The sequence below is a fragment of the Drosophila obscura genome, unplaced genomic scaffold, assembly GCF_018151105.1.
Source record: "Drosophila obscura isolate BZ-5 IFL unplaced genomic scaffold, ASM1815110v1 contig_150, whole genome shotgun sequence".
In the NCBI taxonomy this organism is placed as follows: Eukaryota; Metazoa; Arthropoda; class Insecta; order Diptera; family Drosophilidae; genus Drosophila; species Drosophila obscura.
In genome coordinates, this window is record NW_024542736.1 from 9,874,763 (window position 1) to 9,901,903 (window position 27,141).

Here is a 27,141-nt window from a genome sequence, read left to right on the forward strand (position 1 = left end):
AGTTTAAATTGTAGTTTACTGAACAACACACAGATCCAGAAAAATTACATGCATATATATACATACTCTATATATACATACTTACATAGATGTATATTAGTATATATAGAATACGCTAAATAAAATCGATTTCAACAGACATCATCAGGCTATTTCTTCAATCAGCTCGAACTGGATCTGCATCCAATTCTGGGATATACCGTACATATGTACATATAACCATTTCAAAACTTTGATTTAAAATTTATTCTAGCTAAAACCTAAACCATATCTAATGGTAGTTGTCATATTTCTCATGGGGTTTCTGTGGGCATATTCTCTCTATAGATTGAAGATTTATATTCCTGGAAATATGACCACTAAGAATTTTAATTTTAAATGTAGCTAGTACTTCGAATGTTTTCTCAAATTGGTGAAGGGGTGGTTTCTCATCTGATGCAATAAGTGCTCAAATCCCTGGCAGAACCTCCATCACAACCTATCAAGGGCCGTTGCTGCATGACGCGCGATGGTTTAACCGTAGGAAAGATGTGAGACTAATGATCCAGAAAAGTTAGAACTAAAAAGAGCTAAGAGTGCAGAAAAATTACAAATATTAAAACTAATTACGGCAAAGATATGCGAGTATTAGCATTAGATATCCGAGTACAGACAGAAAATAAAACCCTAAACGGCTCATATAAGCAATATTCTCATAAAATTTAAAGCTCATTCTCTCTCTCATATCATCTAGAATCTTCAACTATTAACCAATGTAAATACAAACCTCACTGTTGTCTTCTCTATAGATCGATAAACAGCATCTTCTAATTCGCATACCAATTTCATTTAAAAACTGTCTCATTTCATATAGAACGTTAATGGCAATTTTAACCAATGTATATAAGTAAGTTTAGCCCCACTATCTCTGTGGTATTCTCATGGTTTGCTGTAGAGACATCCTATCTCTTCTCTATAGATCCGAGCATGGGTAAACTTTACAATTTTATAATCTTTTTATAGTAGTTACTTAGTAGTTCGTTACTCAAAAGTTTAGATTTAGGACACACTCTCGTCGTTCTCTGTGGTTTTTCTCACTTCGTTTTATATATTTTTTTGTTTCTTTATTTTACAATTACATTACATATTTATATCGCATTTCGTTTTCCACATTGGAAATATACAATTACAATATGTGTGTGTGTGTGTTTTGCTCGAATTTACATTCTCTTAAGTGTCTAAATTTGTTTATGCTTTACTTTTCGACTCCACCGATGTGGGTGGTGTGGCTCATCCTCGCTGATCCAGTTGCCACTTGCCACTCTACATCCGACTACTCCTCCTTCGAAATCCATCGTTGACACATCATATGATCCACATTTTAGTTACGATTACAATTTGCTTTGTCACTTTATTCCGTTTCGATTGTATTTCATTTGTTGTTGTTTATTTGAACAAATTTGTTGTTGCCTATGGGTTGGTTTTTGTTTTTCTGTTTTTACTGTTTCTGTTGTATTTCTCATTTTTTATTTTTGTTTCCGCTTTCGTTTATACGCCTATATTTGCCTTAAATTACAAATCATTAAATTATTTTAACACGTACTTAGATTGGATTAGATTGTTACAGCTACCCCCCGAAATCGCCCAGAGCTTCAGTTGTCTGTCTATATGTCGGTCGGTCTGTCTGTCTGTCGTCCGTCTGCCTGCCTGCCTGCTCGCTTGCCGCCGCCCGTGGTTCAACTTTTAGTTCCACGAATTGCTTCGGGTCGGCCTTCATGTGTGGGGGGTATGATGAAAGAGCCCTCCACGAACGTAACGCCCGCCCCGCCTCGCCCGTTCGACCGCCACAATGACGCAAACGTCTCAAAAAAAACGTAGCCGTAGCCTGCAACCGCAACTAAAAATACCGCAAAATCCTACATCCCTAATCCCCTGCTGCCGTGAAAAAGAGGCTCGTGGAGAGGCTGATGTTGCTGTTGCTCTCATCGCTAGGGACTGGCAGAGGATGATACGACGGATGCTGCTGCTGCTCGGTTTTGGCAAGGACCTGGTATTCTAAGTAAGCTAAGGGTGCGTAATGCGCTAACAGCTGCAGCTGCGATTGCGATTGTGGCTGCACTGCTGCTGCCGGCAGACGTTCTTGGATGCAGCGGCTCCACGGATGTTGCAGACGGCGTCGAAGCGGGCGTCACAACTCAGTTCATTGGGTCTGATATTGTGGCATCGCGGCACTGTACATCATCTGGGGGGCAATTGAACCGTTTGCTGCTGCGGCCGCAGACGAGGCCGCCGACATGCCAGGGACCACAGTGCCAGGCACACCCCATGCCACATTCGGTGGCACCATGCGATACCCGGCAGCTGTAAAGATCATGCAAACGAATTAATACACAAAAGTGGAGGGGAGATAAAGAATGCGGCTCTACGTACGGACTCCTCCCGCCTGCTGGGCACTGGTCGTGTACGCGTAAGGATAGTAGCCCTGCTGCATATACTGCGTCTGCATTTGGGTGGTTGGATAAGCCTGCTGTTGTTTTGTTGTGGGGGAGAAAACATTTAACACCATTTAGCCTTGAGATATGTAGAGAAAACTTACTGCCGGAGGATACCAGTAGCCCATCTGTTGATAGGCGTATGGATACTGCGCTGTGGCAGCCGCCAGCTGTTGGGGCGTCATCATTTGGCCAGGTAACGCGGCACCAGTGGCCGCCGCTAACTGTTGCTGGGTCATCATTTGGCCTGGCAATGAGGCATTGACCGCCGCATTGGCGGCTGCCACGGCGGCCACATTTGCAGAGGCTGCTGCCGCTGCAGCGGCATTCATGTTGTTCATTGAGTTATCGCCGCCATTTTCCTTGCCCCAGAAGCATTTGACGAGATTGCCATGGACTTCGGTGTTGTGCGTGTGCTCGATGGCGTGCGCCGCCGAGTCCTTGGTCACGAATTTAATGAACGCAAAGCCCTTGTCCTTGAAGACACGCACATCCTGGATGGGACCGAACTGGCCAAAGTGTTTGTGCATCAGATCGTCGCTGATGACGTTCGGCGGAAAGCCGCCACAGTAGACTGTGGTATTGGTGGGGCTCGACTGATTATACACCTCCTCGAAGGTGTGCCGCTGGTTGCTCTTAACGCCGCCTCCATTCCCGGGCCCGCCACCCATGCCGCCGCCCAGGCCGCCACCCTTGGACGATTCTCGGGGTGGTGGGAGCTTGCGCGTGGACCAATTGGTGCGTATCGAACGCGAGCCAATCCATTGGCCATTCATTGCCTGTATTGCATTCTCTGCTTCGGCCTTCTTCACAAACGAAACGAAAGCATAGCCCTTGGACTTCATGGTCTGTGGATCGCGGACAATGCGACAGTTGGATATCTCCCCGAATGGTGCAAAGGCTTCGCGCAGCGTCTCCGTTTCGATTTCGGGACTTAGATCCCCAACGAATATGTGGTGATGGGAGCTAATGTCTGTCTTGGGCTGATTGCCAGGACTAGTGGCCCAGTTAACCTACAGGAATGGAAATGGAGAGAGACAGATTAGAATCGTGATGGGAGGGAGTAGATCGCGATCGAACCGATCTGGACGCACCTTGATTTCCTTGTCCAGAAAGAGGCGTTTGTTCATGGCGGTCAGGGCCGTGGAGGCTGCCTGATAGTTGGAATATTCGATGAAGGCATATGGGTCGTTGCCCGGTTCCCTTATAATTTTACAGCTCTTCACGGCACCCATTGTGCCGAACAATGCGACGAGCAGCTCCTCGGATACCGAGCTATCGAGATTTCCCACATACAACGTTTTCGGCTGTGACTCGTCCATGGCTCGTCGTCGATGGCTGCTCCGATCAGGTGTGAATGCGGATCGATATGCGCGATAAGGCTGTATATATTCGAACACTCTCTTCTCTATGCGATGATGCGCATCAAATCAATTACAAAAATCGATATCAAAAATAATTTACTTGATTCAGAAGATCCCTATCTACGCTCGTTTCTAATGGTGTGCTGTGTATATATAAAAATCCAATGCTCACACACACTTTATATATATTCTATATATGGGAGGAAGGGAGGAGGCTGCTAAAGGACTACGAAAACTTTACTACAATTCTGAATACTTCGATTACTACGATTCTGACCCGTTTTCGCCCGATTGGCTTCGTTTGTTGTTGGTTTTGTGGTATATAATTATATATCGTATCTAGAGATTTATGATAATAGTAGATCTTTATGATTTAACGCTGAGGTTCGTCGTTTATTGCTTTTCTTTTCTTTACTTTTCCCCTAAATCTTGTGGCCTAATTTGCAAAAATTTTGTTAAACTTCTATATTGTTGGTTTTGTTGTATATATGTATAAATATATCTGTCCTAACTATTCGCTAATGGAGTGTTTTGGAATATACAATTTTGTTGTTGTTATATCTTCTCTCTTTTGCTCTTCTTCTCTTTCGAAGGGAGGGAGAGGATGTGGATTTTGTGTCGTTAACTTTTAACTTGAATTCTCTATCTTGTCTCAATCTATAGGATTGGCATTATAAATTGTTGTTCTTGCTGCTGCTGCTGTTTTCCCTTCAATATACACGAATTGTATAAATGTATATGGAATACTATTTACGTTAATGTAGAAGAGTTCGGGATTTTGGATTCGGGATCGGATCAAGGGGTTCTGGTACAAAAATTAGTTTGCTATGAAAGTTCTCGCAGGTTAAGAGTGTTTCTGTTGGGTTTCGAAGCTGAACACTGGAATCGCTGCTGCAAAGAAGAAAACATAGAGGGAAGAGAAGAAAGTACATAGTTGTCGGTTAGTTATAGTAGTAGTTATAGTTATAGTTTATATAGGACAAGGTCTACAGTTCGGTGGTCACATAGTAGCACATGATCGGCAAATGTTACATTTGGAATTAGGTAGGCAAATGATATGGATAAGTGGTCGCCCGCTCGCTCCGTCTGTCTGTCTGTCTATCGGTCTTCTCTGTCTCTCTGTAGGGAACAAAGAGCCGACTAGGCGGCAAAGCAGTGCAGGGCACGCACACACGTGCGCACCCTCTCTCGTACTCAGGCACACACACACGCACAGAAAGAACTAAAGAGAGAGAGGGACTGCCCAAGATCCGTTTCCTCGCCAATTTAACAAAGCAAATGTCATTAAATTGCAGTCCACGCAAAACAATTTATTTTATATTTAATACAAAAACTAAAACTACACCATATCGTGAGCGGTATCGGGAACTACTCTTTTTCCGGGAGCAAACGCAATGTAGAACACTGGCGCACACGCACACAGAGACACGAAAGACGGCGAAAGACAAAATGAAAATCAACTAGAGGAGAGGATGAATGACCGTCGATAACAAAATACATAATGGAAAACATGGAGAAAGAGGTGGGAAATTTGCGAAACCGAAACCGGCCAGGGCAGCGACGGCAGTTCGGCAGCAGCGCCGAAATAGATTTCGGGCTTCATTTCGGTCGAATCAAGTCGAATTCGAAATAAAATTTAAATTTGCATGGCACTAAACTTGATTTTGATGTGATTTCTTTAGGCGGCGCTAGAAAATGTCAGTCAAAGTCACAGAGCCTTGAAGGGAGCGACGGCGGGCGGGGGGCGTTGGTTTTTGTTGCTCATTTTTATTCGCTTATTTTCCTCGTTTCGTCGTTTTTCGCACACACCACACACACAAAAAGGCGTCTTGCGCTGGTCTTTTTGTTTGCCTTTTGCTCACATGAGTTGCCACTTTTCTTCTTTTTTTCGGTTTTGGTTATTGAACATTTAAACTAATACCAATACCAATGCAGCTCGAATATGGGGATTTTTCTTTGCTTTTTCTGCTTGCCGCTTCCATCTATACTTATGTGTGTATGCACACACACGCGCACACATGCAATGTACATATCTTGTTCAATTCCGTGCTGCCATCTTTTTATGCTAGCGTTCCCGTTCCCCGCCCCTTCGACGATGCCGAAAGCTAGGATTAACATTAACACAACTACCACCACCACCACCGCCGTCCTGTCCTACCCATTGTTCGACGCTGCCTAGAATTTGGGATTCGTTTTCAAAATCCGCACTCTCTCATATTTTTTATATGCTCTCAGTGACGTGGCTGCGGTTGTAAATTTACCGCATTTTACTAGCTCTCCGCTATTTAAACACACAACACACACCAGACAATATTAACCGCTACCGGTTTTTATTAATTTTTCACAACTTTCGCTATGTTAAACTGATTAAATTGTACGATAAACGCGTCGCTAAAATTTTACCTTCGTCGTCTAAAATGCGAACCTAATTAATGAGCACTTTGTGTGTGAGAGAGAGTGCTGCCAACTCGTTGCACACGAAAAACGCAATGGCGGCAAGGTCATAAACTGATTAAAAACTATCACAAATCTGCACTCCTTTGTTGACTAGCCACAGATTAAAATAAAGCTCGATTTATCAGAAGTTTTTCTATTGAAATCAAGTAGGTTTAAACACATTTAAGTCGGTTTATAAATAAATCATAAAAAGTGGCAACTCTGTTTGCACCGATAAACGTTTTCTCTCTCTAACACACGCGCTGGCAGGCAGATGCAGCAGCACAAAAGGGAAGCGCAAAAGTACAACACTACCAAAAGGGAAAGGCAGAAAAATGGTGATTAATATTCTCCTAAACAATAAACAGTTAATTGTTTTAGACAATGAAATCAACTATAATGATATATGCACGAAAATCGAAGAGTCCACGGTGAGTGTGCATACCTAAATTGTGAAATTCACGTGCACAAGTAATTGCAATAAACATAATCTATTTCACAGCACTTGCAACGCGACGATTACTATCTCGTGAGCAATGGCAAACGTTTGACTGGCGACTCGACGACTCAACATGAGAGCATCCACTGCATCCTCCGCCAGGTGGGCGGCAAGGGTGGCTTCGGCTCCATGCTGCGTGCGATTGGAGCACAGATTGAAAAAACCACAAACCGCGAGGCATGTCGCGATCTGAGTGGACGTCGTCTGCGCGACATCAACGAGGAGAAGCGCGTCCGGGCCTGGCTGGGCAAGCAGGCGGAGCGTGAGCGCGAGCGGGAGGAGCGAAAGAAGCGCAAGATTGAGAAACTTCTGGCCGTGCCCAAGCACGACTTCAAAGACGAAAAGTACGAGGAGGCCAGGGCCAATCTGACGGATAAGGTGAGCGACGCCTTCGAGGAGGGTCTCAAGCAGGCCGAGGAAGTCAAAGAAAAGCAGGCAGCAGCCACGGAACTGCCCTCCGTCAGTGGTGTGAAGAGAAAAGCTCCAGTCGACGACAAGACCAAGGCCAAAAAGAATAAAAAGGGAGCACTCTGGATTGGTGATGATATCTCGGGCACCGACTCGGATGACAGCGAAGAGGAGCAGTCAGAGACAAATAAGAAAAAAGCGATTAAAAGTTGAAAGATTTAAGTTTAATATTAAGCACTAAGAGGAATAAGAGCATAAATAAAAAGATGATTAAAGGACAAAAGACAAAACATCACTGCGACACAAATTGCGAGGAGACCCAGGCGAGACCCCATTTCAGGTTCGTAAGCATGAACTTTAAGGCCTTCGTCCACTGTTCCTCCGAGTTGAACTGTATCCTGTAAGCAAACGAAAGAGGAGTCAGTGTGTCAAAGGATATGGACTTTTTCCCTGCACTTACTTTATTGAGTAGGAATTCCCCGTCGATGGGTCAATGATTTTGCCCTTTTCCATTTTGTAGGGCAGCAAAAACTCGGTGTCGCGTTTCTCCACCTCCTTCTGGAACTGGGTAAGGCAGTCAAGGAAGGCCACCATGGCCGCATCGAATTTGGTGTCCCAAAAGAACTTGAATCCCCCGCTGCCGTATAGCGGCAGTTCGCGATTCTCGCCCAGCACCTCCACATACGAGTGATTGCCGAATGGCACCACACGATACCGCTCAAAGGTCAGGCCAATCTTGCGGGCCAGAGCGGAGAGCAGCAGCACTGTCTGCCCCCAGGCGGCATTTATCTCCGACCAGTCGACGGAGACGGAGGGCAGGCGACCCAGGCGGAAGTTATTGATGGTGCCAAAGTGTCCCGCGTGCCAGATGTGGAAGGTGATGTTGAAGATGTTTGTGTCGCGCAGCTTGTCCAGCTGCTGCTTCGAGTAGCTGATCTGGCTCTCCAGGCTCCGTTTGTCGTCCTCGGTGAGCATCAGCTCACGCCTGTGTTTGGTGTACTCGCGCCAGTAGCTCTCCTCCTGGTCGTGCAGCTTCTCCTTCTCCAATTCCTCTTGCGCTATGGCAGCGTTCAGTGATTGTTCCTCCTCCTTGAGCTTGCCCAGCTCCGATAGCAGCTGCTGTTCACTCTTCTTCAGTTCGTCCAGCTCCTTGTCGAGGGCATCAACATTGGGCGCCTGCCGCTGCTGCTCCAGCTCATCCAGATACGTTTTGTACACATCCCACTCGTCCTCGGCAATGCGCAGCTCCCGATCCATAATCTCCAGCATGGAATCCGCACACTCCTCGCACAGGGGATGGTCAATCTCCGAGTTGGAGGACAAGCAGTCGAATAGCTCTGCCTTCAAATTGAAGGCAGCACTCATCTTCTTGTTGTCACGGCCATCCGAGACGAGCATGAAGCCAGTTCCATTGATGGAGTCCGTCAGCCTGTACGGCGGCACAAAGTGGTCAAAGCTGCTGGCGTCCTGTGTGTCCAGGGTGTTGCCATTGTCCCTGTAGATTGGCACTGGAAAGGGAAAACATGATTACAAAGCTTTCTGCTAATGTTGTATACCTTCTCCTACACGACAGTTCAGCCATGGCATGGACGCTAATCTTCTCCAGCTGCTCGTCCAGCACTATGGGCTGAAGACAGCGCTGGCAGGCAAAGGACACGGCCTGTTTCTCCGCCTCGCTCATGGTCGCGGATATTTAAATTCCCCTCCTGCAATTTTCTGCATATAATAAATGTATTATTTGGATGTGAAAAAGACAAATAATTAATCAGCTGTTTGCAGCTGCTGCCAGGGTTGCCATCCCATCTGTCTGCAACAGCGCAAAATTAAGGCGCAGTTCCCGGGACAACAAAACGATAAAATCAAATCAATTGACGGGTTCAGCAAAATAAGAATTAAAACCAGTTTTAAAGAAAAACATTGACCAAAAGCGAGCTCTACAACAGAGACGAGACTGACTCCCCCCCTGGCACACTCACGCACACAGAAGGCAGCCTTGACCACCATTGTGGTTTTTTTGTATGTGATAAGAGCAGAGCGCGGAGAGGCATTCAATTCCGTTTGTTTAGGTGAGAAAAAAGCACATGAGACGCAGTTGGTGCGCCTCTTTAGCTGTGGAAAAGTTTCATTTCATTTCGCCCACAACAGCCCCACGGAACGGTACGGAAGACCCACACACGGACCCCAACATACAACTTGATTGGCAAATTCATTATTTCATTATATTCTCGTTATCCCCCCACCGCGGTATGGTATTGTTTCTGACTTAGGTCTGGATTGAATGCGCATGTTTTGTAACTATTAATAGGCCATTGTTGGATTTAAGGGCACGCCACTCACCCAATTCGTGCTCCAAAAAAGATTAAACCTCCAAAACAGACGCGCGCGCTCAACAACGTGCCATTTTCTATCTAAGAATACGTAATCATCAGTTCGGTGGCCGGGTGGCTGTGTCGCCATAAGAACTAAAGAGCTACAACTACTAAAAGTACAACAACAACTACAACTAAAATGGTTTCCTACTTTGTACCTCGCGGTCGTGTACTGCTAAAGGCCGGCAACCTAAGAACGGTGGTCCAGCCACAGCAGCCACAGCAACTACAACTACAAGCCGCGAAGCCTACGCAGCAACAAAATGGAAGCTGGCCAGTGGTGCGGCATTTCCGGCACTTCTCCTCGAATTCCTCATCTGGGAATGCACCGCTAAATCGCCTCAAGGCGCAGTCGCAGCCCCAGCCAGAGCCGCACAGACAGCAGCTTAACTCAAAACAGAACCTCGCCCAGGTGCGTCGCAATGTGCTCTCCCGCTGGACCGGCTTCCTACTGCGCTGGGCCCCCATGGGCATATGCGTGTTCGGGGCCATCGAATGGCAGCTACATAAGAAGCGCTGCGAACGTGACGGCACGCCACGCACCGCCTCGGAGTTCCAGTCTCGCGTCTACTGCTCGCTTCCGCTGCGGATCATCAGTCGCTGCTGGGGCTGGCTGGCCGCCTGCTACATGCCCACGACACTGCGGCCCTACGTCTACGGCTGGTACTCGAATGCATTTAATGTGAATCTGAGCGAGGCTCAGTATCCGGAATACGAACACTACAACAGCCTAGCGGAGTTCTTCACGCGTCCTCTGAAGGAGGGCGCACGCACCATCGATGCCCATGCACCGCTCGTATCGCCTGCCGATGGCAAAGTTCTGCACTTTGGCAGCGCCTCTGACTCGCTCATCGAGCAGGTGAAGGGCGTGAATTACAGCATCGAGGACTTCCTGGGGCCACTGCAGACGCTGGAGGAGGCCAAGTCGGGTGTCAGCTACGCGCAGGCCCTGAAGCGGCAGCGCGATGGCACCACCGAGCTATATCAGTGCGTTATCTACCTGGCTCCCGGAGATTATCATCGCTTTCACTCACCCACCGCCTGGCAGCCGACGGTGCGCCGTCATTTCTCCGGCGAACTGCTCTCGGTGAGCCCTAAGGTGGCCGGCTGGCTGCCGGGTCTGTTCTGCCTGAACGAGCGCGTCCTCTATATGGGACAGTGGAAGCACGGCTTCTTCAGCTACACTGCGGTGGGCGCCACCAATGTGGGCTCCGTGGAGATCTACATGGATGCTGAGCTCAAAACCAATCGCTGGACGGGTCTCAATGTGGGTAAGCATCCTCCGAGCACCTACGAGTACGACGAAGTGGCCCTGGACGCACAGCAAAAGCCAAAGGAGCTGGGCAAGGGCGATCTGGTCGGGCAGTTCAACATGGGCAGCACCATTGTCCTTCTCTTCGAGGCGCCAAAGAACTTCAAGTTTGACATTGTTGCCGGACAGAAGATCCGTGTGGGAGAGTCCCTGGGGCACATTGTGGAGCGTAAATGATGAATGTCCATGTCCATGACCATCCCCCGGAAAGAAGCCTATTGTGATGCCAATCCAAGAATCAGTTCAAAGCAAACTCTGGCAAGTCTCCGGCAAGTTGATAGATTGAAATGAAATCCAATCTAATTATCACATTTTGTATTACTGGAGCTGTTCCCTAACGTATTTTTTGTGAACATCCTGCTATGCTATGCCATGCTATGCTATGTGTGTGTGTATGTGTGTATTGTTGCCATTTCTATAGTCCTAAGGAAATATTTTATATGTCTTTATATAATAAATGTCGAAATATCGTTGAATACAATAAAAATGTGTCTGGTTTCAACCCGTAAGGCACGCGCCGACAACTGGTAGTAGTGCAAAACATATAATTGTTGAGGTGGGAGCTTCTGGTTTGGTTCGTTATCTTTTTTACTTTATAACAGCAAACGATTAAAACTTTCTCAGTCGTTGAACCCAAAACTAAAGAACTCGGTGGCCGTCTGGGGGTATGCTTATCGGTATATGGCAAGCCGATCTTTAATTATTTCCCGGATGTTCTACTACTACGAACATAATCTGTAATTACCCTATCTCCACGAACCTGAACTTTCTTCCCACAAATACGACTGCCGCACCGCACAGCAGCAGATGGAAAAAGGGAATTGATATGAACTAGCAGGCAGACATACATATGTAGATGCGCCACAATATGGTATGTTCTGTTATTAAATTGAATCCGGGATCGCCTTTTCATCTAATTGAATCAATTCAACCAGCCGATTCCCAGCCAAAGTGCTTGTTTGTTCGTTGAACTTATCACACGATGACAATTTGATTGTGCCCGAGAGCCTTGACACACACACACACACGCCGACCACGTAGTTAGCGAGTGATGGCATCCCGACCTGGCAACAGTTTGGGATCGGGAATGAAATAATTGCGTCAGAATCACTTTCAATTAAAAAAAATTATATTTTCAAATTTTAGTGCCAAAAGCAGTTTATGACTGTGTCTAACACTGTCTCACACAATCGATTGCAACCCTGTGTCGAACAGCTGATTGCCGGCTTTGAATATGTTTTGATTGATTCGTTACGTAATAATTGTTGTTTTTTGTCGAGTGGAATAGCTCGAAATGCTGCTGAGACATTTCCTGGTGGCTCTAAGAGCCTCAAAGACCGCGTTCTCCCTTCAATCTCCCATAAATCTTCCTGCAAACTGCACCCTGTTCGCACCCCAGCGATTTTATAGCAACGTGCCGGAAATTGGAATTGTGGACTACGATGTGGTGAAAAATCTTGCTCCACAGAAACTGCTCATAGATGTCAGGGAACCTGACGAGCTTACGAAGACTGGCCAAATCCCTTCCAGCATCAACATACCCTTAGGCATAGTCAGCCAGGAGCTATCCACCAGCGCTGAACTCTTCAAATCAAAATATGGCCGAGAAAAGCCACAAGCCAGCACAGAGATTATATTCCACTGCATGATTGGCAAGCGGAGCCTGAAGGCTGCCGAAGCAGCCGCCGCCCTGGGCTTCAAGAATCTGAAAAACTACGAGGGCTCCTGGACAGACTGGGCCAAGCGCGAAGGATTGCCCAAGTAGAGAAAAAGAATAACAAATGCAATAAAATTTCAATTTAATTAAAACGTTTTTTTTATTGAACTACATAATATCATATTGTAACGATTTTTCGTTTTACATTGAGATCTTTGTAAATTAATGGAACTTTATATTATATTTGAGTTTAGTCGACCTCCTCGACTGTGGGTCCCTTGTAGCCACCGTTGGCGAAGCCACCGGCTTGCTGGCCACAGTTGGGAGCCTGCGGACCACCACCATCTCCGGCGCCCTGCTGCTGGTGCATCTTCGTCATGATGGGGCTGCAGAACTGCGTGAGCTCCTTCAGTTTGTACTCGTACTCCTCCTTGTCGGCGGTGGTGTTGCCGTCGAGCCACTTGATGGTCTCGCTGCACTTCTCGAGGACACTGCTCTTGTCCGACTGGCTGATCCTGTCGCCCCCATTGTCGGCGGCTTCCTTCACGCCGAACACGTAGCTCTCCAGCTGGTTGCGGGCTGCAATCCTCTGGCGGTGCTTCTCGTCCTCCTCGGCATACTGCTCGGCCTCGCTGAGCATGCGATCGATGTCGGCCTGCGAGAGGCGACCCTTGTCATTCTTGATGGTGATGTTCTTCGCATTGCCAGAGCCCATTTCCTTGGCCGTAACGTTGAGAATGCCGTTGGCGTCCAGGTCGAAGGTGACATCAATCTTGGGCACGCCGCGGGGTGCCGGCGGGATGCCCGTGAGGTTGAAGGTTCCCAGCACATTGTTGTCCTTCGTCATGGCGCGCTCGCCCTCAAACACCTGCACAGTCACGGCGGGCTGGTTGTCCGCGTAGGTGGTGAATGTCTTTGACTGCTTGCACGGGATGCGGCTGTTGCGCTCGATCAGCTTGGTCATCACTCCGCCAGCGGTCTCAATGCCGAGCGAGAGCGGCGACACGTCCACGAGCAGCACGTCCTTGATCTGGCTGCTCTGGTCGCCCGACAGAATGGCCGCCTGAATGGCGGCGCCGTAGGCCACAGCCTCGTCTGGGTTGATGGACAGGTTAAGGCTCTTGCCATTGAAGAAGCTCTGCAGAAGACTCTGCACCTTGGGAATGCGTGTTGAGCCGCCCACCAGGACGATGTCGTCAATCTTGCCCTTGTCCATCTTGGCGTCGTTCAGGGCCTTCTCCACTGGCTGCAGGGTGTTGCGGAAGAGATCCCCGCACAGCTCCTCGAAGCGGGCACGACTGACCTTTGTGTAGAAGTCGTGTCCCTCGAACAGGGCATCCACCTCGATGGATGCCTCTGTGCTGGAAGAAAGAGTTCGCTTGGCCCGCTCGGCTGCGGTGCGCAGACGGCGCAGGGCACGTGGATTGGAGCGCAGATCCTTCTTGAACTTGCGCTTGAACTCCTCCGCCAGGTGGTTCACCAGTCTGTTGTCAAAGTCCTCGCCACCCAAGTGGGTGTCTCCGGCAGTGGCGCGCACCTCGAACAGCGATCCCTCGTCGATGGTCAGAATAGAGACATCGAAGGTGCCGCCACCCAGATCGAAGATCAGCACATTGCGCTCTCCCTTGAGATTCTTGTCCAGGCCATAGGCCAGAGCAGCCGCCGTTGGCTCGTTGATGATGCGCAGCACGTTGAGGCCGGCAATGGCTCCAGCATCTTTAGTGGCCTGGCGCTGGGAGTCGTTGAAGTACGCTGGCACTGTGATGACTGCGTCGCGCACTGAGGTGCCGAGGTACGCCTCGGCAGTCTCCTTCATCTTGGTGAGGACCATCGAGCTGATCTCCTCTGGGGCAAAGAGCTTCTCCTCGCCCTTGAACTCGACGCTCATCTTCGGCTTGCCGCAGTCGCTGACCACCTTGAAGGGCCAGTGCTTCATGTCCTCCTGGATCTTCGAGTCGTCGAACTTGCGCCCAATCAGACGCTTGGCGTCGAACACACTGTTCTTCGGATTCATCGCCACCTGGTTCTTGGCGGCGTCTCCGATGAGCCGCTCTGAATCTGTGAATGCCACATAGCTGGGCGTCGTGCGGTTGCCCTGGTCGTTGGCGATGATCTCCACCTTTCCGTGCTGGAAGACACCGACGCAGGAGTACGTGGTGCCCAAGTCAATGCCAATGGCCGGCATCTTGTGTGTGTTTGTGTGACTTCTTCTGTATTTCTTCAGCAAACAATTGGTTGATGTGGCTTTCGCTCTCTCGTTTGTGAGTGTTTTCTTGCTGAACTTTACTTTTGTATTTCAATACTTTTACTTAATTTCTTGTATAACTTTTACTTGATTGTGTTGAGTTATTGGTTTTAACTGTCACTTTTGGTTGCTTTGTGTTGTGCTTTCCGTTGCTTGAATTGAAATGTGAAGGGGTAGCAAACTGCACCGCTATTTATACTCCTGGCCAGTCTGCGTTGCCCGTTGCCAGAAGAGTGTAGAAGCTTCACGATGCTTCTCGACGTTTCGCGAGAGAGCGAGTGAGATGAACGTAGTGTCGAAAAGGGAAAGATTGTGTAAAGGGAAAAGCGCTTGCGATGCTTCTCGAGAGTGCGACAGAGATAACAAGAGTGTGTTTCAGGGGAAATGTGGTGAATCGTGGTGAGTGTGTGGAAAATTCAAGAATAATTAAGGGGAACGAACCGATGCATTGACGTAGGTCAGCGAGGCGCTGGGAGGTGGCCTCCCATCATTAAATCAGAGCGCGGAATATTTTTAAATTGTTTTCCGTCTATTAATAGATTCTATCAACAATATTCGCTCACATTATAAAATTGTTCATTCAGCTTATTAACGTCTAAAACTTAGACTCTAAAAAATATGTATTGTTTACAACGGTTTGGCATGGAGCTGCCAAATTTTGGCTCCTGTCCAAAGAGATCGAACTCTAGAACAAAGTTAATTGTTATTTTTTTTTTCATATTACATTATACATTATCTGAACGTATAAATTATCCAATAACACATTTTCGGTTGTATGAAAACTGATCAAGTTGTCCTGGGCCGAAGGACTGTCGGGACCCAACATTTTTGTCAGCTCCATGCCAAACCGTTGTAAACAATACATATTATTTAGACGTTAATAAGCTGAATGAACAATTTTAGAATGTGAGCAAATATTGATTATAGAATATATAAACATCGTTCCCCTTAATTATTCTTGAATTTTCCGATTCACCACATTTCCCCTGCTACACATTCTTGTTATCTCTGTCGCACTCTCGAGATCCATCGCAAACGCTTTTCCCTCTATATAATCTTTCCCTTTTCAAAACTACGTTCATCTCTCTCGCTCCCTCGCGAAACGTCGAGAAGCAATCGTGAAGCTTCTACACTCTTCTGGCAACGGGCAACGCAGACTGGCCAGGAGTATAAATAGCGGTGCAGTTTGCTACCCCTGCACATTTCAATTCAAGCAACGGAAAGCACAACACAAAGCAACCAAAAGTGACAGTTAAAACCAATAACTCAACACAAGCAAGTAAAAGTGAAACAAGAAATTAAGTAAAAGTATTGAAATACAAAAGTAAAGTTCAGCAAGAAAACACTCACAAACGAGAGAGCGAAAGCCACATCAACCAATTGTTTGCTGAAGAAATACAGAAGAAGTCACACAAACACACACAAGATGCCGGCCATTGGCATTGACTTGGGCACCACGTACTCCTGCGTCGGTGTCTTCCAGCACGGAAAGGTGGAGATCATCGCCAACGACCAGGGCAACCGCACAACGCCCAGCTATGTGGCATTCACAGATTCAGAGCGGCTCATCGGAGACGCCGCCAAGAACCAGGTGGCGATGAATCCGAAGAACAGTGTGTTCGACGCCAAGCGTCTGATTGGGCGCAAGTTCGACGACTCGAAGATCCAGGAGGACATGAAGCACTGGCCCTTCAAGGTGGTCAGCGACTGCGGCAAGCCGAAGATGAGCGTCGAGTTCAAGGGCGAGGAGAAGCTCTTTGCCCCAGAGGAGATCAGCTCGATGGTCCTCACCAAGATGAAGGAGACTGCCGAGGCGTACCTCGGCACCTCAGTGCGCGACGCAGTCATCACAGTGCCAGCGTACTTCAACGACTCCCAGCGCCAGGCCACTAAAGATGCTGGAGCCATTGCCGGCCTCAACGTGCTGCGCATCATCAACGAGCCAACGGCGGCTGCTCTGGCCTATGGCCTGGACAAGAATCTCAAGGGAGAGCGCAATGTGCTGATCTTCGATCTGGGTGGCGGCACCTTCGATGTCTCTATTCTGACCATCGACGAGGGATCGCTGTTCGAGGTGCGCGCCACTGCCGGAGACACCCACTTGGGTGGCGAGGACTTTGACAACAGACTGGTGAACCACCTGGCGGAGGAGTTCAAGCGCAAGTTCAAGAAGGATCTGCGCTCCAATCCACGTGCCCTGCGCCGTCTGCGCACCGCAGCCGAGCGGGCCAAGCGAACTCTTTCTTCCAGCACAGAGGCATCCATCGAAGTGGATGCCCTGTTCGAGGGACACGACTTCTACACAAAGATCAGTCGTGCCCGCTTCGAAGAGCTGTGCGGGGATCTCTTCCGCAACACCCTGCAGCCAGTGGAGAAGGCCCTGAACGACGCCAAGATGGACAAGGGCAAGATTGACGACATCGTCCTGGTGGGCGGCTCAACACGCATTCCCAAGGTGCAGAGTCTTCTGCAGAGCTTCTTCAATGGTAAGAGCCTAAACCTGTCCATCAACCCAGACGAGGCTGTGGCCTACGGCGCCGCCATTCAGGCGGCCATTCTGTCGGGCGACCAGAGCAGCCAGATCAAGGACGTGCTGCTCGTGGACGTGTCGCCGCTCTCGCTCGGCATTGAGACCGCTGGCGGAGTGATGACCAAGCTGATCGAGCGCAACAGCCGCATCCCGTGCAAGCAGTCAAAGACATTCACCACCTACGCGGACAACCAGCCCGCCGTGACTGTGCAGGTGTTTGAGGGCGAGCGCGCCATGACGAAGGACAACAATGTGCTGGGAACCTTCAACCTCACGGGCATCCCGCCGGCACCCCGCGGCGTGCCCAAGATTGATGTCACCTTCGACCTGGACGCCAACGGCATTCTCAACGTTACGGCCAAGGAAATGGGCTCTGGCAATGCGAAGAACATCACCATCAAGAATGACAAGGGTCGCCTCTCGCAGGCCGACATCGATCGCATGCTCAGCGAGGCCGAGCAGTATGCCGAGGAGGACGAGAAGCACCGCCAGAGGATTGCAGCCCGCAACCAGCTGGAGAGCTACGTGTTCGGCGTGAAGGAAGCCGCCGACAATGGGGGCGACAGGATCAGCCAGTCGGACAAGAGCAGTGTCCTCGAGAAGTGCAGCGAGACCATCAAGTGGCTCGACGGCAACACCACCGCCGACAAGGAGGAGTACGAGTACAAACTGAAGGAGCTCACGCAGTTCTGCAGCCCCATCATGACGAAGATGCACCAGCAGCAGGGCGCCGGAGAAGGTGGTGGTCCGCAGGCTCCCAACTGTGGCCAGCAAGCTGGAGGCTTCGCCAAGGGTGGCTACAAGGGACCCACAGTCGAGGAAGTCGACTAAATCTAGTCATAATCCGCAGATATAATGTAGCATTAGTTATATGTCAGCCAAATATTAATTTAAATTATTTAAGTTAAAAATTATTGAATTGAATTCAATAAATAGTTGATTTATTCCTTATTGAAACGGAGGTTTGCTGTTACTTTACAAAATATTACAATAAAATATTGACAAAGAATGATCTGCAGAGCTCCAGCCACGGGTTGAGGCCAAGTCACATTCACATTAACAGGTCACAGCTTTCATATCTCATTTTTTAGTCTTAATTTCTCAGTTAAATAGTGAATAAATATACTTGTTGAATTCAAAGGCGATCCGCTGTGTTGCTATTGTAGGCGAAATCGATAGTATCGATGGGGACAGAACTCGTATTATTTGAATTAAAATCAGAAAAAATATCGCTTAGGACATCCTGAAGGAAGTTCAGGACAGGACCAAAAAAAATCAGAGATATATAGGAGTTAAGTGACTCAAGTTCGTTCTTTCATCGATATATTTACGGTATAATTTGACGATGAGAAGGTATATTTCGGTATATTTCTGAGGTTCATGTGGGTATATTTTAACGATAGGCCCACGGTCACACTGCAGCATTTGTTGAGAAAAAATAAATAAATTTCGCGCGATTTTTTTTTCGTGGTTTTAATATTGGCCAATTGCTAAAATGGCCGACGAGGACGACGAAGTCACACACAGAGTGGCGGCGCCGCCGGTGCGTAAGCCAGATGACGAGACTGCGTTTCTGGAGTCAATTGAGATGGAAAACTTCAAGTCCTACCGCGGCCACATTCTTGTGGGCCCTTTTAAGCAGTTTAACGCTGTTATTGGCCCCAATGGCTCCGGAAAGTCCAACTTCATGGACGCCATCAGTTTTGTGATGGGTGAGAAGACCTCTAGCCTTCGCGTGAAGCGCCTGAACGATCTGATACACGGCTCCTCCATTGGCAAGCCAGTGGCACGCAGCTGCTATGTGACGGCAAAGTTTATATTGAACGAGGAGAAGCATATGGACTTTCAGCGCGCTGTGATCAGTGGCTCCTCCGAATACCGCATCAATGGAGAGGTAAGGGAAAGCAATCCCCGCCAGCATTTATCCGTATGGCTAATGTCTAATCTTATTGCAATTTCAGAGCGTTTCGAGTAGCACATACCTCAACAAGCTGGAAAAGATTGGTATTAATGTGAAGGCAAAGAACTTTCTGGTCTTCCAGGGAGCTGTCGAGAATATTGCCATGAAGACACCAAAAGAGCGCACAGCATTGTTTGAGGAAATCAGCGGGTAAGTGCCCTTTCTCGGATCTGTAATGTTGCTACTTTTATTGCTTTTCTTTTGCTAGCTCTGGCCTGCTCAAGGATGACTACAATCGCTTGAAGCAGGAAATGATTGTGGCCGAGGAGGAGACACAGTTTACCTACCAAAAGAAGAAGGGCATAGCAGCCGAGCGTAAAGAGGCCAAACACGAGAAAATGGAAGCCGAGCGCTATACACGTCTACAGAATGAATATGTACGCATCCATTGGCCATAATCAAACGTCTCCTCTAAGATGAATCTTGAATCTTTCAGAACGACAAACAGGTGGAGTACCAACTGTTTCGCCTATTCCACGTGGAGAAGGATATCCAAAAGTATATAGCCGACATGGAGGTGAAGCAGCTGGAGGTAAAGGCTGTCGAGCAGCGTAAGGAAGCCGCCGACGAAGTGCTGCGCGAGAAGAAGAAGGACGCTGGCAAGATAACACGCGATTTGGCGAAAATTGATCAAGAGATTCGTGAATTCGAAACGCAAATGAACAAACGGCGGCCGCTGTACATCAAGGCCAAGGAGAAGGTCTCCCATTGCAAGAAGAAGCTGATTTCATTGCAAAAGACCCTGGAGACGGCTCGCGAGGCGGACAACGCCCATCAGCAGGACATCCGAAAGCTGGAGAAGCAGTTGGCCGATATCGAGGAGCTGAAGAAGCGCTTCGAGGACGAGATCGAGAACGAGTCGCAGCGGCGTGGCAAGAGTGTGAACATGGAGGAGGGTCTCGTACAGGAGTACGACCGGCTGAAGCAGGAGGCCGAGGCCACGGCCACACAGTATCGCTCAGAGCTGGATTCGGTTAACCGTGAGCAGAAGTCTGAGCAAGACACTCTCGATGGCGAAACTAACCGCAGAGCCTCCGTCGAGGAGTCGTTCAAGAAGCTGACATTACAGCGCGAAGAGGCCGTCAAGCGACGCGACAAGCTCATGGATCACATCAAATCCTCGCAGGCAGCGCTAGAAGAACAGAATCGCATCAAGGATGAGCTGCGCCGAGACGTTGGCAGCTCCAAGGAGAAGATTGCCGAAAAGCAACGAGAGCTGGAGAATGTGCGGGAACAATTGGGCGACGCCAAGGGCGACAAGCACGAGGATGCGCGCCGCAAGAAGAAACAGGAGGTCGTGGAGCTGTTCAAGAAGCAGGTGCCGGGTGTCTATGATCGCATGATCAACATGTGTCAGCCCACACACAAACGCTACAATGTGGCCGTCACCAAAGTCCTGGGCAAGTTCATGGAAGCCATCATTGTGGACTCGGAGAAGACGGCGCGCCATTGCATTCAGGTTTGCTTGCATTGAAACTCCCTATACATTGAAATCCTTTGAATTGCCTTTGCAGATATTGAAAGAACAAATGCTGGAGGTTGAGACCTTCCTGCCGCTTGATTACCTACAAGTGAAGCCCCTGAAGGAGCGCCTGCGCAACATCAGCGAGCCGCGCAACGTACGGCTGGTCTTCGATGTGCTGAAGTTCGAGCCCCAGGAGATCGAGCGCGCAGTGCTGTTTGCCACCGGCAATGCGTTGGTCTGCGAGACGCCCGAGGATGCCATGAAGGTGGCCTACGAGATTGATCGATCGCGCTTCGATGCCCTCGCTTTGGATGGAACATTTTATCAAAAGTCTGGACTCATCTCCGGAGGCAGCCACGATTTGGCGCGCAAGGCGAAACGTTGGGATGAGAAGCACATGGCCCAGCTGAAGATGCAGAAAGAGCGACTCAACGAGGAGCTCAAAGAGCTGGTGAAAAAGTCCCGCAAGCAGAGCGAACTGGCGACTGTGGAGTCGCAGATCAAGGGCTTGGAGAACCGCCTCAAGTATAGCATGGTCGATTTGGAGTCATCCAAGAAGTCAATTGGCCAATATGACAATCAACTGGCCCAAGTGCAAAGCCAGCTGGATGATTTTGGTGTAAGTAGATGCACCCCAATTCTCCTCTGCTTGAATTGCTCTAAAGTGTCCTCTCTTTTATAGCCAAAAATCAGTGAAATCGAACGTCGCATGCAGAACCGCGAGGAGCACATCCAGGAAATCAAGGAGAACATGAACAATGTGGAGGACAAAGTATTTGCCGCCTTCTGTCGCCGCTTGGGAGTGAAGAATATTCGCCAGTATGAGGAGCGCGAGCTGGTCATGCAGCAGGAAAGGGCACGAAAACGAGCAGAATTCGAGCAGCAGGTCGATGCGATTAACTCTCAGCTGGACTTTGAGAAGCAAAAGGACACGCGAAGCATGTATTTCTCAATCACAATCAAGAATTGTCCATTTAATATTTTGGTCCACAGAGAACGTTGAGCGTTGGGAGCGAAGTGTTCAGGATGAGGAGGATGCCTTGGAGGGTCTCAAAACGGCAGAGGCACGCTATCTCAAAGAAATCGATGAGGACAAGGACAAGATGGAAAAATTCAAGCAGGATAAGCAGTCCAAGAAGCAGGCTGTAGACGACATGGAGGAGGACATCTCCAAGGCGCGCCGAGACGTGGCCAATTTGGCCAAAGAAATTCACAATGTTGGCAGCCAAATGTCCTCCGTCGAGTCGAAGATTGAGGCCAAGAAGAACGAACGCCAGAATATACTGCTGCAGGCCAAGGTGAGTGCCAAAATGAAAGAACTTCCATTAATTGGGAAAATTCAATTATATTCCGTATTCCACCGCCATAGACCGATTGTATTGTGGTGCCCTTGTCGCGTGGCTCGCTGGACGATGCAGTGCGTGGTAGCGACGCGGACAACAGCACCATGTCCATGACGATGGATAATCTGTAAGTCGAATTGGTTTTTTCTGGCATTATCAATTCGAACATGAGCATGTCGTTTCAGCATTGAAGTGGACTATCGATCGCTGCCACGCGAGTTTACCAAGCTCAAGGATGATTCCGCCTTCAAGAGGGCCAATGAACAGCTGCAGAAGGATCTGCAGGCTAAGCTGGATGTCCTGGAGCGCATACAGACACCAAATATGAAGGCAATGCAGAAGCTCGATGCCGTCACGGAGAAGGTACAATCGACCAACGAGGAGTTCGAGAATGCACGACGAAAGGCCAAAAAGGCCAAGGCAAACTTTGAAAAGGTGAAAAACGAGCGCTCCTCTCGGTTTGTGCAGTGCTGTCAGCACATCTCCGATGCCATCGATGGCATTTACAAGAAACTGGCACGCAATGAAGCGGCCCAGGCCTACATTGGACCTGATAATCCTGAAGAACCCTATCTGGATGGCATCAATTACAATTGCGTGGCGCCCGGTAAACGTTTCCAGCCGATGAGCAACTTGAGTGGCGGTGAAAAAACCATTGCTGCTTTGGCACTGCTCTTCTCCACCCACAGGTAAGCCGAAAGCCTTAATCGGGATTTATTTGTTCCGTCTTGATATTCGATGAATCGTCTCTTCTTAGCTATCAACCAGCGCCGTTCTTTGTGCTCGACGAGATCGATGCCGCCTTGGACAACACAAATATTGGCAAGGTTGCCTCGTACATCAGGGATCACACCACGAATCTGCAGACTATTGTCATTTCCCTCAAGGAAGAGTTCTATGGCCATGCTGATGCCCTTGTGGGCATTACGCCAGCGGTGAGTACTAAATACTTTCAAGATGTGCTCCTCTTTATGATTTACTATTTTGCTTCCTTTCCAGGAGGGAGACTGTCTTATATCAAATGTCTACATAATGGATTTGACCATCTACGAGGACAATTAGCGAACTTATTTTGGCTACCAATTAACATAAGATACTGATCTATTACTTATAGGTACTACCGGTCGCGAATTTCCAATAATAAAGCCAGTAAAGATTTATTTATATCGCTGCTTTTCAATTCGATATAGGGTCTATAATTTTGAAGAACAGAGCTCTCGTTGATGGATCTTCAACGCTTCTTTATTGGAACAGCATCTATATACATCTAGAAATATCTGGGCCAAGCTAGATTGGATTTACGTTGAAGGCCTAAACGGAACATCATCGGATATCAACTGATTGAGAGCACTACAGAACAACACGATACTGCCTTAAATCATTGTGTCGTAATGATAGCACTATGCTGATGCTTACAAAAATCGACCACTATAGATTAGCTTTATACTTACACTTAAACCAATCAGAAGCATCAGTTTCAGATGTATTTTAAAATAATGTCTGCAACTTTAATAGTTTCCTTTATTGGGGGTCTTGCGCTGTATCAAGGTGGAAGTTTATGGGAACGAAAGATAGATGCAGATGTGTATGGTAGATGCATGGATTGTGTCTGGGGATGCGTCTGTATGTGGTGGATAAAAGTATATGTAAAACAACTGGATTTTTTGCTTTTTTTAGTTTTCTCTTTTTTCTTTTCATTTTCTTCATGTAAAAAACTTTTGTGTATTTCTTCAAGAACAAAAACAAACAATTTGATTATTCTGTTTCGGTGTTTATCAGTAGTTGTAAAATAATCATTGCAAACAGATGAATACAGTATCAGCTAGTGGGTTTGCTCCTGGGTGTGTAGTGTGTGTTTCTGTGGGAAGGCAAGGATTCAGATGGCTATGGTTATGGGGCTACTACAATCGATATAAGGCTACAATACAAGGCTTGGTTGTGTGTCGTGTCTGTGGGATGCTTTCAAATAAAGAGAGTGTCGAATGTTAAACTTTGATCTTAATAGAGAAATGAATGCCTAATTTAAAACTTTATACATACAAACTAAAATATTCATTGCGTTTCATATATACACAGACTTTGTAGACTATCGTTTCAAAATACAAAGATTTGTCTTATTAGCGCTTAAATATTAATTTGTCCTGCTTTTCTTGGGGATTCCGGAGCGTGTTTTTGAGGAGCTACAAAGTGTGATCCAGATGTGATGATGAAGATCCTCCCCCTAATCCTTGTGGCTCGCTCACTGTAGAGGCGGTGTGGTATGGTGTGTGTTCGTAGTTTTTGATACTGTTGCTGTTAGTGACTTGTATTATCTGTTTGTAAAATTATTGTTTTTGTTTCTTTTTTGTGGTTTATAGTTATTCATTGAATTTCAGCTTTTCAATGGGCCTTTATTACTGTAATATAAGAAAATAAATATAGTTGGAGGCTTTAGTAAATCAGTTTCGTGCAATTCCCAACTCCCATTTAAAAATATTCATATATGTATATATAGTTTTCAGTTTCAATAGCGACATCCAGCTAATGAATGAAACGCATATTTCGGTCGATTTGGCGATCTATCAAATGTATGAAATGAATATCTTGATCGATACGGAGGTCTTCGGTGTGGACACTTTGGTCTGAATAAGCTACAGGTGGGTATTATCGGTTATTAGATTAGTTTCAAAAGATAAACAATCAATAACAAAGATAATCAAAGATGGTTTACTTTATCTCCCTATCACGCCTTACCGATGGGGGCTACAATACTTACATTGAAACATATTTAAGGCTATCACAGTGTATCTTATACTCCATTGTAGTTGTTATAGGTATATTTAATATCCTGCGTAACGTATCACGGATACGTGTTGTACTGGTCATATCAGTGGCAGTCCGGTTCCATACTGATAAGCTATCCTCCTGTAAAGCGAAACATGTGACGGTTGATTAATGGGACTATTTATAAGAAATTATTGGATATTGGAACCTTGGAAACCATACGCAAGACGAGAACCCCCCCTACACATAAGACTAACAGAGATTAAAACACATTTCTTGGTTGTTTTTCTTTTTGTTTAATAATTTTTATTTCTCAATCAATACATAAGTAAATCATTTCATGTCTGACCAATTGAAAATGAGCTGAAATTATAGGTAATAATGATGATAATAAGAAAACACACTTGATATTAAACACAAAGTCAAATCTAAGTTCTTAATTTAAGTTTTTTCTTTCATTGTTTTTGCGGATTTTCTATGCATGTCTCATGTTTGCGTTTTTGCTTTTTTTTAATTTGCACACACACACACGTCTTTCGTCGGCGGCACATTCCATGATTTTCTGTTTGTTGTCTTTCAATTTGTATATAGATTTGTTTTTTTTATATATAAGACTAACACTTAAATGTAATTCTTTTTTTTTAACTAAATTTTCTAAGGAGAGAAAAAATATATGTAATATGCAATTTGTTATGGATTTTTCTTCCATTTTTCCCATTTTTTTTTGTATCATTATTATTATTACTTTATTTAAACATTTTTAACAATTATGAGTATTTGCTCAAAAACTTGACTTGAACCGTGTGTTTTTTTTTGTTATAGCATTTAGCACGGTCTTTTTGTTTTGTTTTGTGGTTTATTTTCTTGTTTATTTTTATTAATTTTTGATTTGTTTTATGTAGGTTTTAGCTGTGGATTCTGTGTGCTATGTAAATTGTTGTCGCCACTAAGTTTTGTTCTTTGTTTCGTTTTTTGTTTGGTTTATATAAATGTATAGATCTGTTATATATATATAATGTTTATATCCTTCTATATGTGTGTGTGTGTGTGTGTGTGTGTGTGTGTATATATAGGTGTATTAGTTGTGTGTGTCTGTGTTGTTTTTGTTTTGTTTTAAACGCTTTTTAAATTGCACATTGATATTTTAATATTTTGTAAATATTAAACTTTTACTTCGTTTTTCCGTTTTTTTTTGTTTGCTAATTTATTTGGACTATATATATTCATATATATATTAATATATATATATGCATATATCGGTTTTATGTATGTATAATTATATATATATGCTAATTTGTAACTATAATTAAAATATATTATGTATAAATATTATATTCATGTTAGTTTTTTCGAGTTTTCTTTGGGGCGTTTTCTTGTTTTTGTTTTTATATATTTGGAAATATATTTTCATTATTGCTTCTTGAATATACATATGTGAATCCCGCGTTAAGTAATTATTCTTTGTGTCTCGTGTGTGTTTTATGTTTTATGTTCCGTGTTCCGTGGTTTGTGTGTCGTCTCCTAGTGTTCTCTCTGTGTTCTCTGTGGGCTCTCTTCCTTCGTGTTTGTCTTCGCTCTCTTCTGGTTCATTTTTTAATTAAGTTCACATCATCTGTTGCTGTTAAAGTTGGTTTTTAATTTTGTATTTGTATGGGTTTTTGTATTAGTTTTTAAGTACTAAACTTTTACTTGTTATTGCCGTCAGTTTTGTGTGCCGATTCACTGATTGCTGTCGTTCGAGTGTTTTTTGTTTTGTTTTTTTTCTTTCTTGTAAAAATGCTTCGATATGCCTGGAATTATTGTTGCAATTGCTGCTCCCAATGCACGACACAGCCGCCAATCAATCATACACTTGGTTCTCGCTTTTGCTTTGGCTTTCGCTCCTTTTTTATATCTCGTTCTAGCTTCGGCTCTCTAGGCTCTGTTAGGCACTCGTTCTTTCTTTTCCTCTCGCTCTTGAATCATCTATCGCGGGCCCTTAACTGCTGCTTTGCCTCACTATGCTATTGGCTATTGGCTCTCCATGCCTTACAACTTGCTTTCGATCTCGCTGTTGCCATGGCTCTGGCTTTCTTTTTTTCGCTTGGGCTTCACTTCTTGCTCTTTCTTTTCCTCTCGTTTCGGCAGTCACCCTTTTATTTTGCCATTAAGATCTGGCTAACACTCTCATCTCACTCTGCTCAGTTTTTTGGGCAAAGACGAAATCTGCTCGCGGGTGGTGTTGTATTATCTGCGTGTGTCTGCTTGTGTGTGTTTTGTGTTTGTCTGTCTGTGGCACTTTTAAAGGCTGTGAAGGCGGCCCTGTGCCACCGAGCCCTC

The 27,141-nt window shown here is 46.4% G+C and overlaps 9 protein-coding genes across 12 annotated transcripts in view; 5 read left to right on the forward strand and 4 right to left on the reverse strand.

The window, feature by feature from the left end:
• Positions 1–1,088: 1,088 nt before the first annotated feature.
• On the reverse strand, positions 1,089–6,304 carry LOC111069467 (nucleolysin TIAR). The gene is made up of 5 exons (XM_022359544.2): positions 6,239–6,304; positions 3,566–4,726; positions 2,576–3,484; positions 2,410–2,506; positions 1,089–2,340 (listed from the first exon to the last, which is right to left on the reverse strand). Exons 2-5 carry the CDS (start codon positions 3,791–3,793, stop codon positions 2,180–2,182), a joined length of 1,395 nt encoding a protein of 464 aa, XP_022215236.1. The 5' UTR covers positions 3,794–4,726; positions 6,239–6,304; the 3' UTR covers positions 1,089–2,179.
• On the forward strand, positions 6,132–7,460 carry LOC111069474 (replication stress response regulator SDE2). Of its 2 annotated transcripts, XM_041591723.1 has the most exons (3): positions 6,132–6,438; positions 6,542–6,702; positions 6,774–7,460. In XM_041591723.1, the coding sequence occupies exons 2-3, from the start codon at positions 6,607–6,609 to the stop codon at positions 7,389–7,391; spliced, it is 714 nt and encodes a 237-aa protein (XP_041447657.1). In that variant the 5' UTR covers positions 6,132–6,438; positions 6,542–6,606; the 3' UTR covers positions 7,392–7,460. The 2 variants fall into 2 exon arrangements, with proteins under 2 accessions (XP_041447657.1, XP_022215246.2); XM_022359554.2 differs by lacking the exon at positions 6,132–6,438 and having other exon boundaries at positions 6,455–6,702.
• On the reverse strand, positions 7,381–9,064 carry LOC111069470 (beclin-1-like protein). The gene is made up of 3 exons (XM_022359547.2): positions 8,745–9,064; positions 7,639–8,686; positions 7,381–7,576 (listed from the first exon to the last, which is right to left on the reverse strand). The coding sequence occupies exons 1-3, from the start codon at positions 8,857–8,859 to the stop codon at positions 7,471–7,473; spliced, it is 1,269 nt and encodes a 422-aa protein (XP_022215239.1). The 5' UTR covers positions 8,860–9,064; the 3' UTR covers positions 7,381–7,470.
• LOC111069468 (phosphatidylserine decarboxylase proenzyme, mitochondrial) lies at positions 9,008–11,338 on the forward strand. The gene is made up of 2 exons (XM_022359546.2): positions 9,008–9,244; positions 9,324–11,338. Exon 2 carries the CDS (start codon positions 9,687–9,689, stop codon positions 11,034–11,036), a length of 1,350 nt encoding a protein of 449 aa, XP_022215238.2. The 5' UTR covers positions 9,008–9,244; positions 9,324–9,686; the 3' UTR covers positions 11,037–11,338.
• Positions 11,339–12,080: 742 nt separating this feature from the next.
• LOC111069475 (rhodanese domain-containing protein CG4456) lies at positions 12,081–12,655 on the forward strand. The gene has a single exon (XM_022359555.2). The coding sequence runs from the start codon at positions 12,154–12,156 to the stop codon at positions 12,622–12,624; it is 471 nt and encodes a 156-aa protein (XP_022215247.2). The 5' UTR covers positions 12,081–12,153; the 3' UTR covers positions 12,625–12,655.
• A 2-nt stretch (positions 12,656–12,657) lies between these two features.
• Positions 12,658–14,928, reverse strand: LOC111069464 (heat shock protein 68). The gene has a single exon (XM_022359541.2). It carries the CDS (start codon positions 14,699–14,701, stop codon positions 12,767–12,769), a length of 1,935 nt encoding a protein of 644 aa, XP_022215233.2. The 5' UTR covers positions 14,702–14,928; the 3' UTR covers positions 12,658–12,766.
• Positions 14,929–15,960: 1,032 nt separating this feature from the next.
• Positions 15,961–18,242, forward strand: LOC111069463 (heat shock protein 68). Its single transcript, XM_022359540.2, has one exon. The coding sequence runs from the start codon at positions 16,188–16,190 to the stop codon at positions 18,120–18,122; it is 1,935 nt and encodes a 644-aa protein (XP_022215232.2). The 5' UTR covers positions 15,961–16,187; the 3' UTR covers positions 18,123–18,242.
• A 458-nt stretch (positions 18,243–18,700) lies between these two features.
• LOC111069459 (structural maintenance of chromosomes protein 1A) lies at positions 18,701–23,535 on the forward strand. Of its 2 annotated transcripts, XR_002607281.2 has the most exons (12): positions 18,701–19,185; positions 19,253–19,401; positions 19,460–19,628; positions 19,688–20,710; positions 20,766–21,335; positions 21,399–21,654; positions 21,710–22,014; positions 22,086–22,186; positions 22,245–22,748; positions 22,817–22,994; positions 23,059–23,173; positions 23,250–23,535. XR_002607281.2 is itself a non-coding variant. In XM_022359534.2 (11 exons), exons 1-11 carry the CDS (start codon positions 18,787–18,789, stop codon positions 23,119–23,121), a joined length of 3,717 nt encoding a protein of 1,238 aa, XP_022215226.1. In that variant the 5' UTR covers positions 18,701–18,786; the 3' UTR covers positions 23,122–23,227. The 2 variants fall into 2 exon arrangements, 1 of the variants encoding a protein (XP_022215226.1); XM_022359534.2 differs by lacking the exon at positions 23,250–23,535 and having other exon boundaries at positions 23,059–23,227.
• The window catches only part of LOC111069473 (eukaryotic translation initiation factor 4E type 2), a 54,091-nt gene continuing 50,206 nt past the window's right edge, over positions 23,257–27,141 (reverse strand). Inside the window, exons 3-4 of one of the 2 annotated variants that reach the window (XM_022359552.2) lie at positions 24,815–24,963; positions 23,257–24,455 (exon numbers count right to left, since the gene is read on the reverse strand). In XM_022359552.2, the coding sequence (XP_022215244.1) occupies positions 24,431–24,455; positions 24,815–24,963 (174 nt within the window). In that variant the 3' untranslated portion in view covers positions 23,257–24,430. Of the gene's footprint in view, positions 24,456–24,494; positions 24,690–24,814; positions 24,964–27,141 lie in introns of those variants that run through there. The other variant, XM_022359551.2, reaches the window with a different exon arrangement.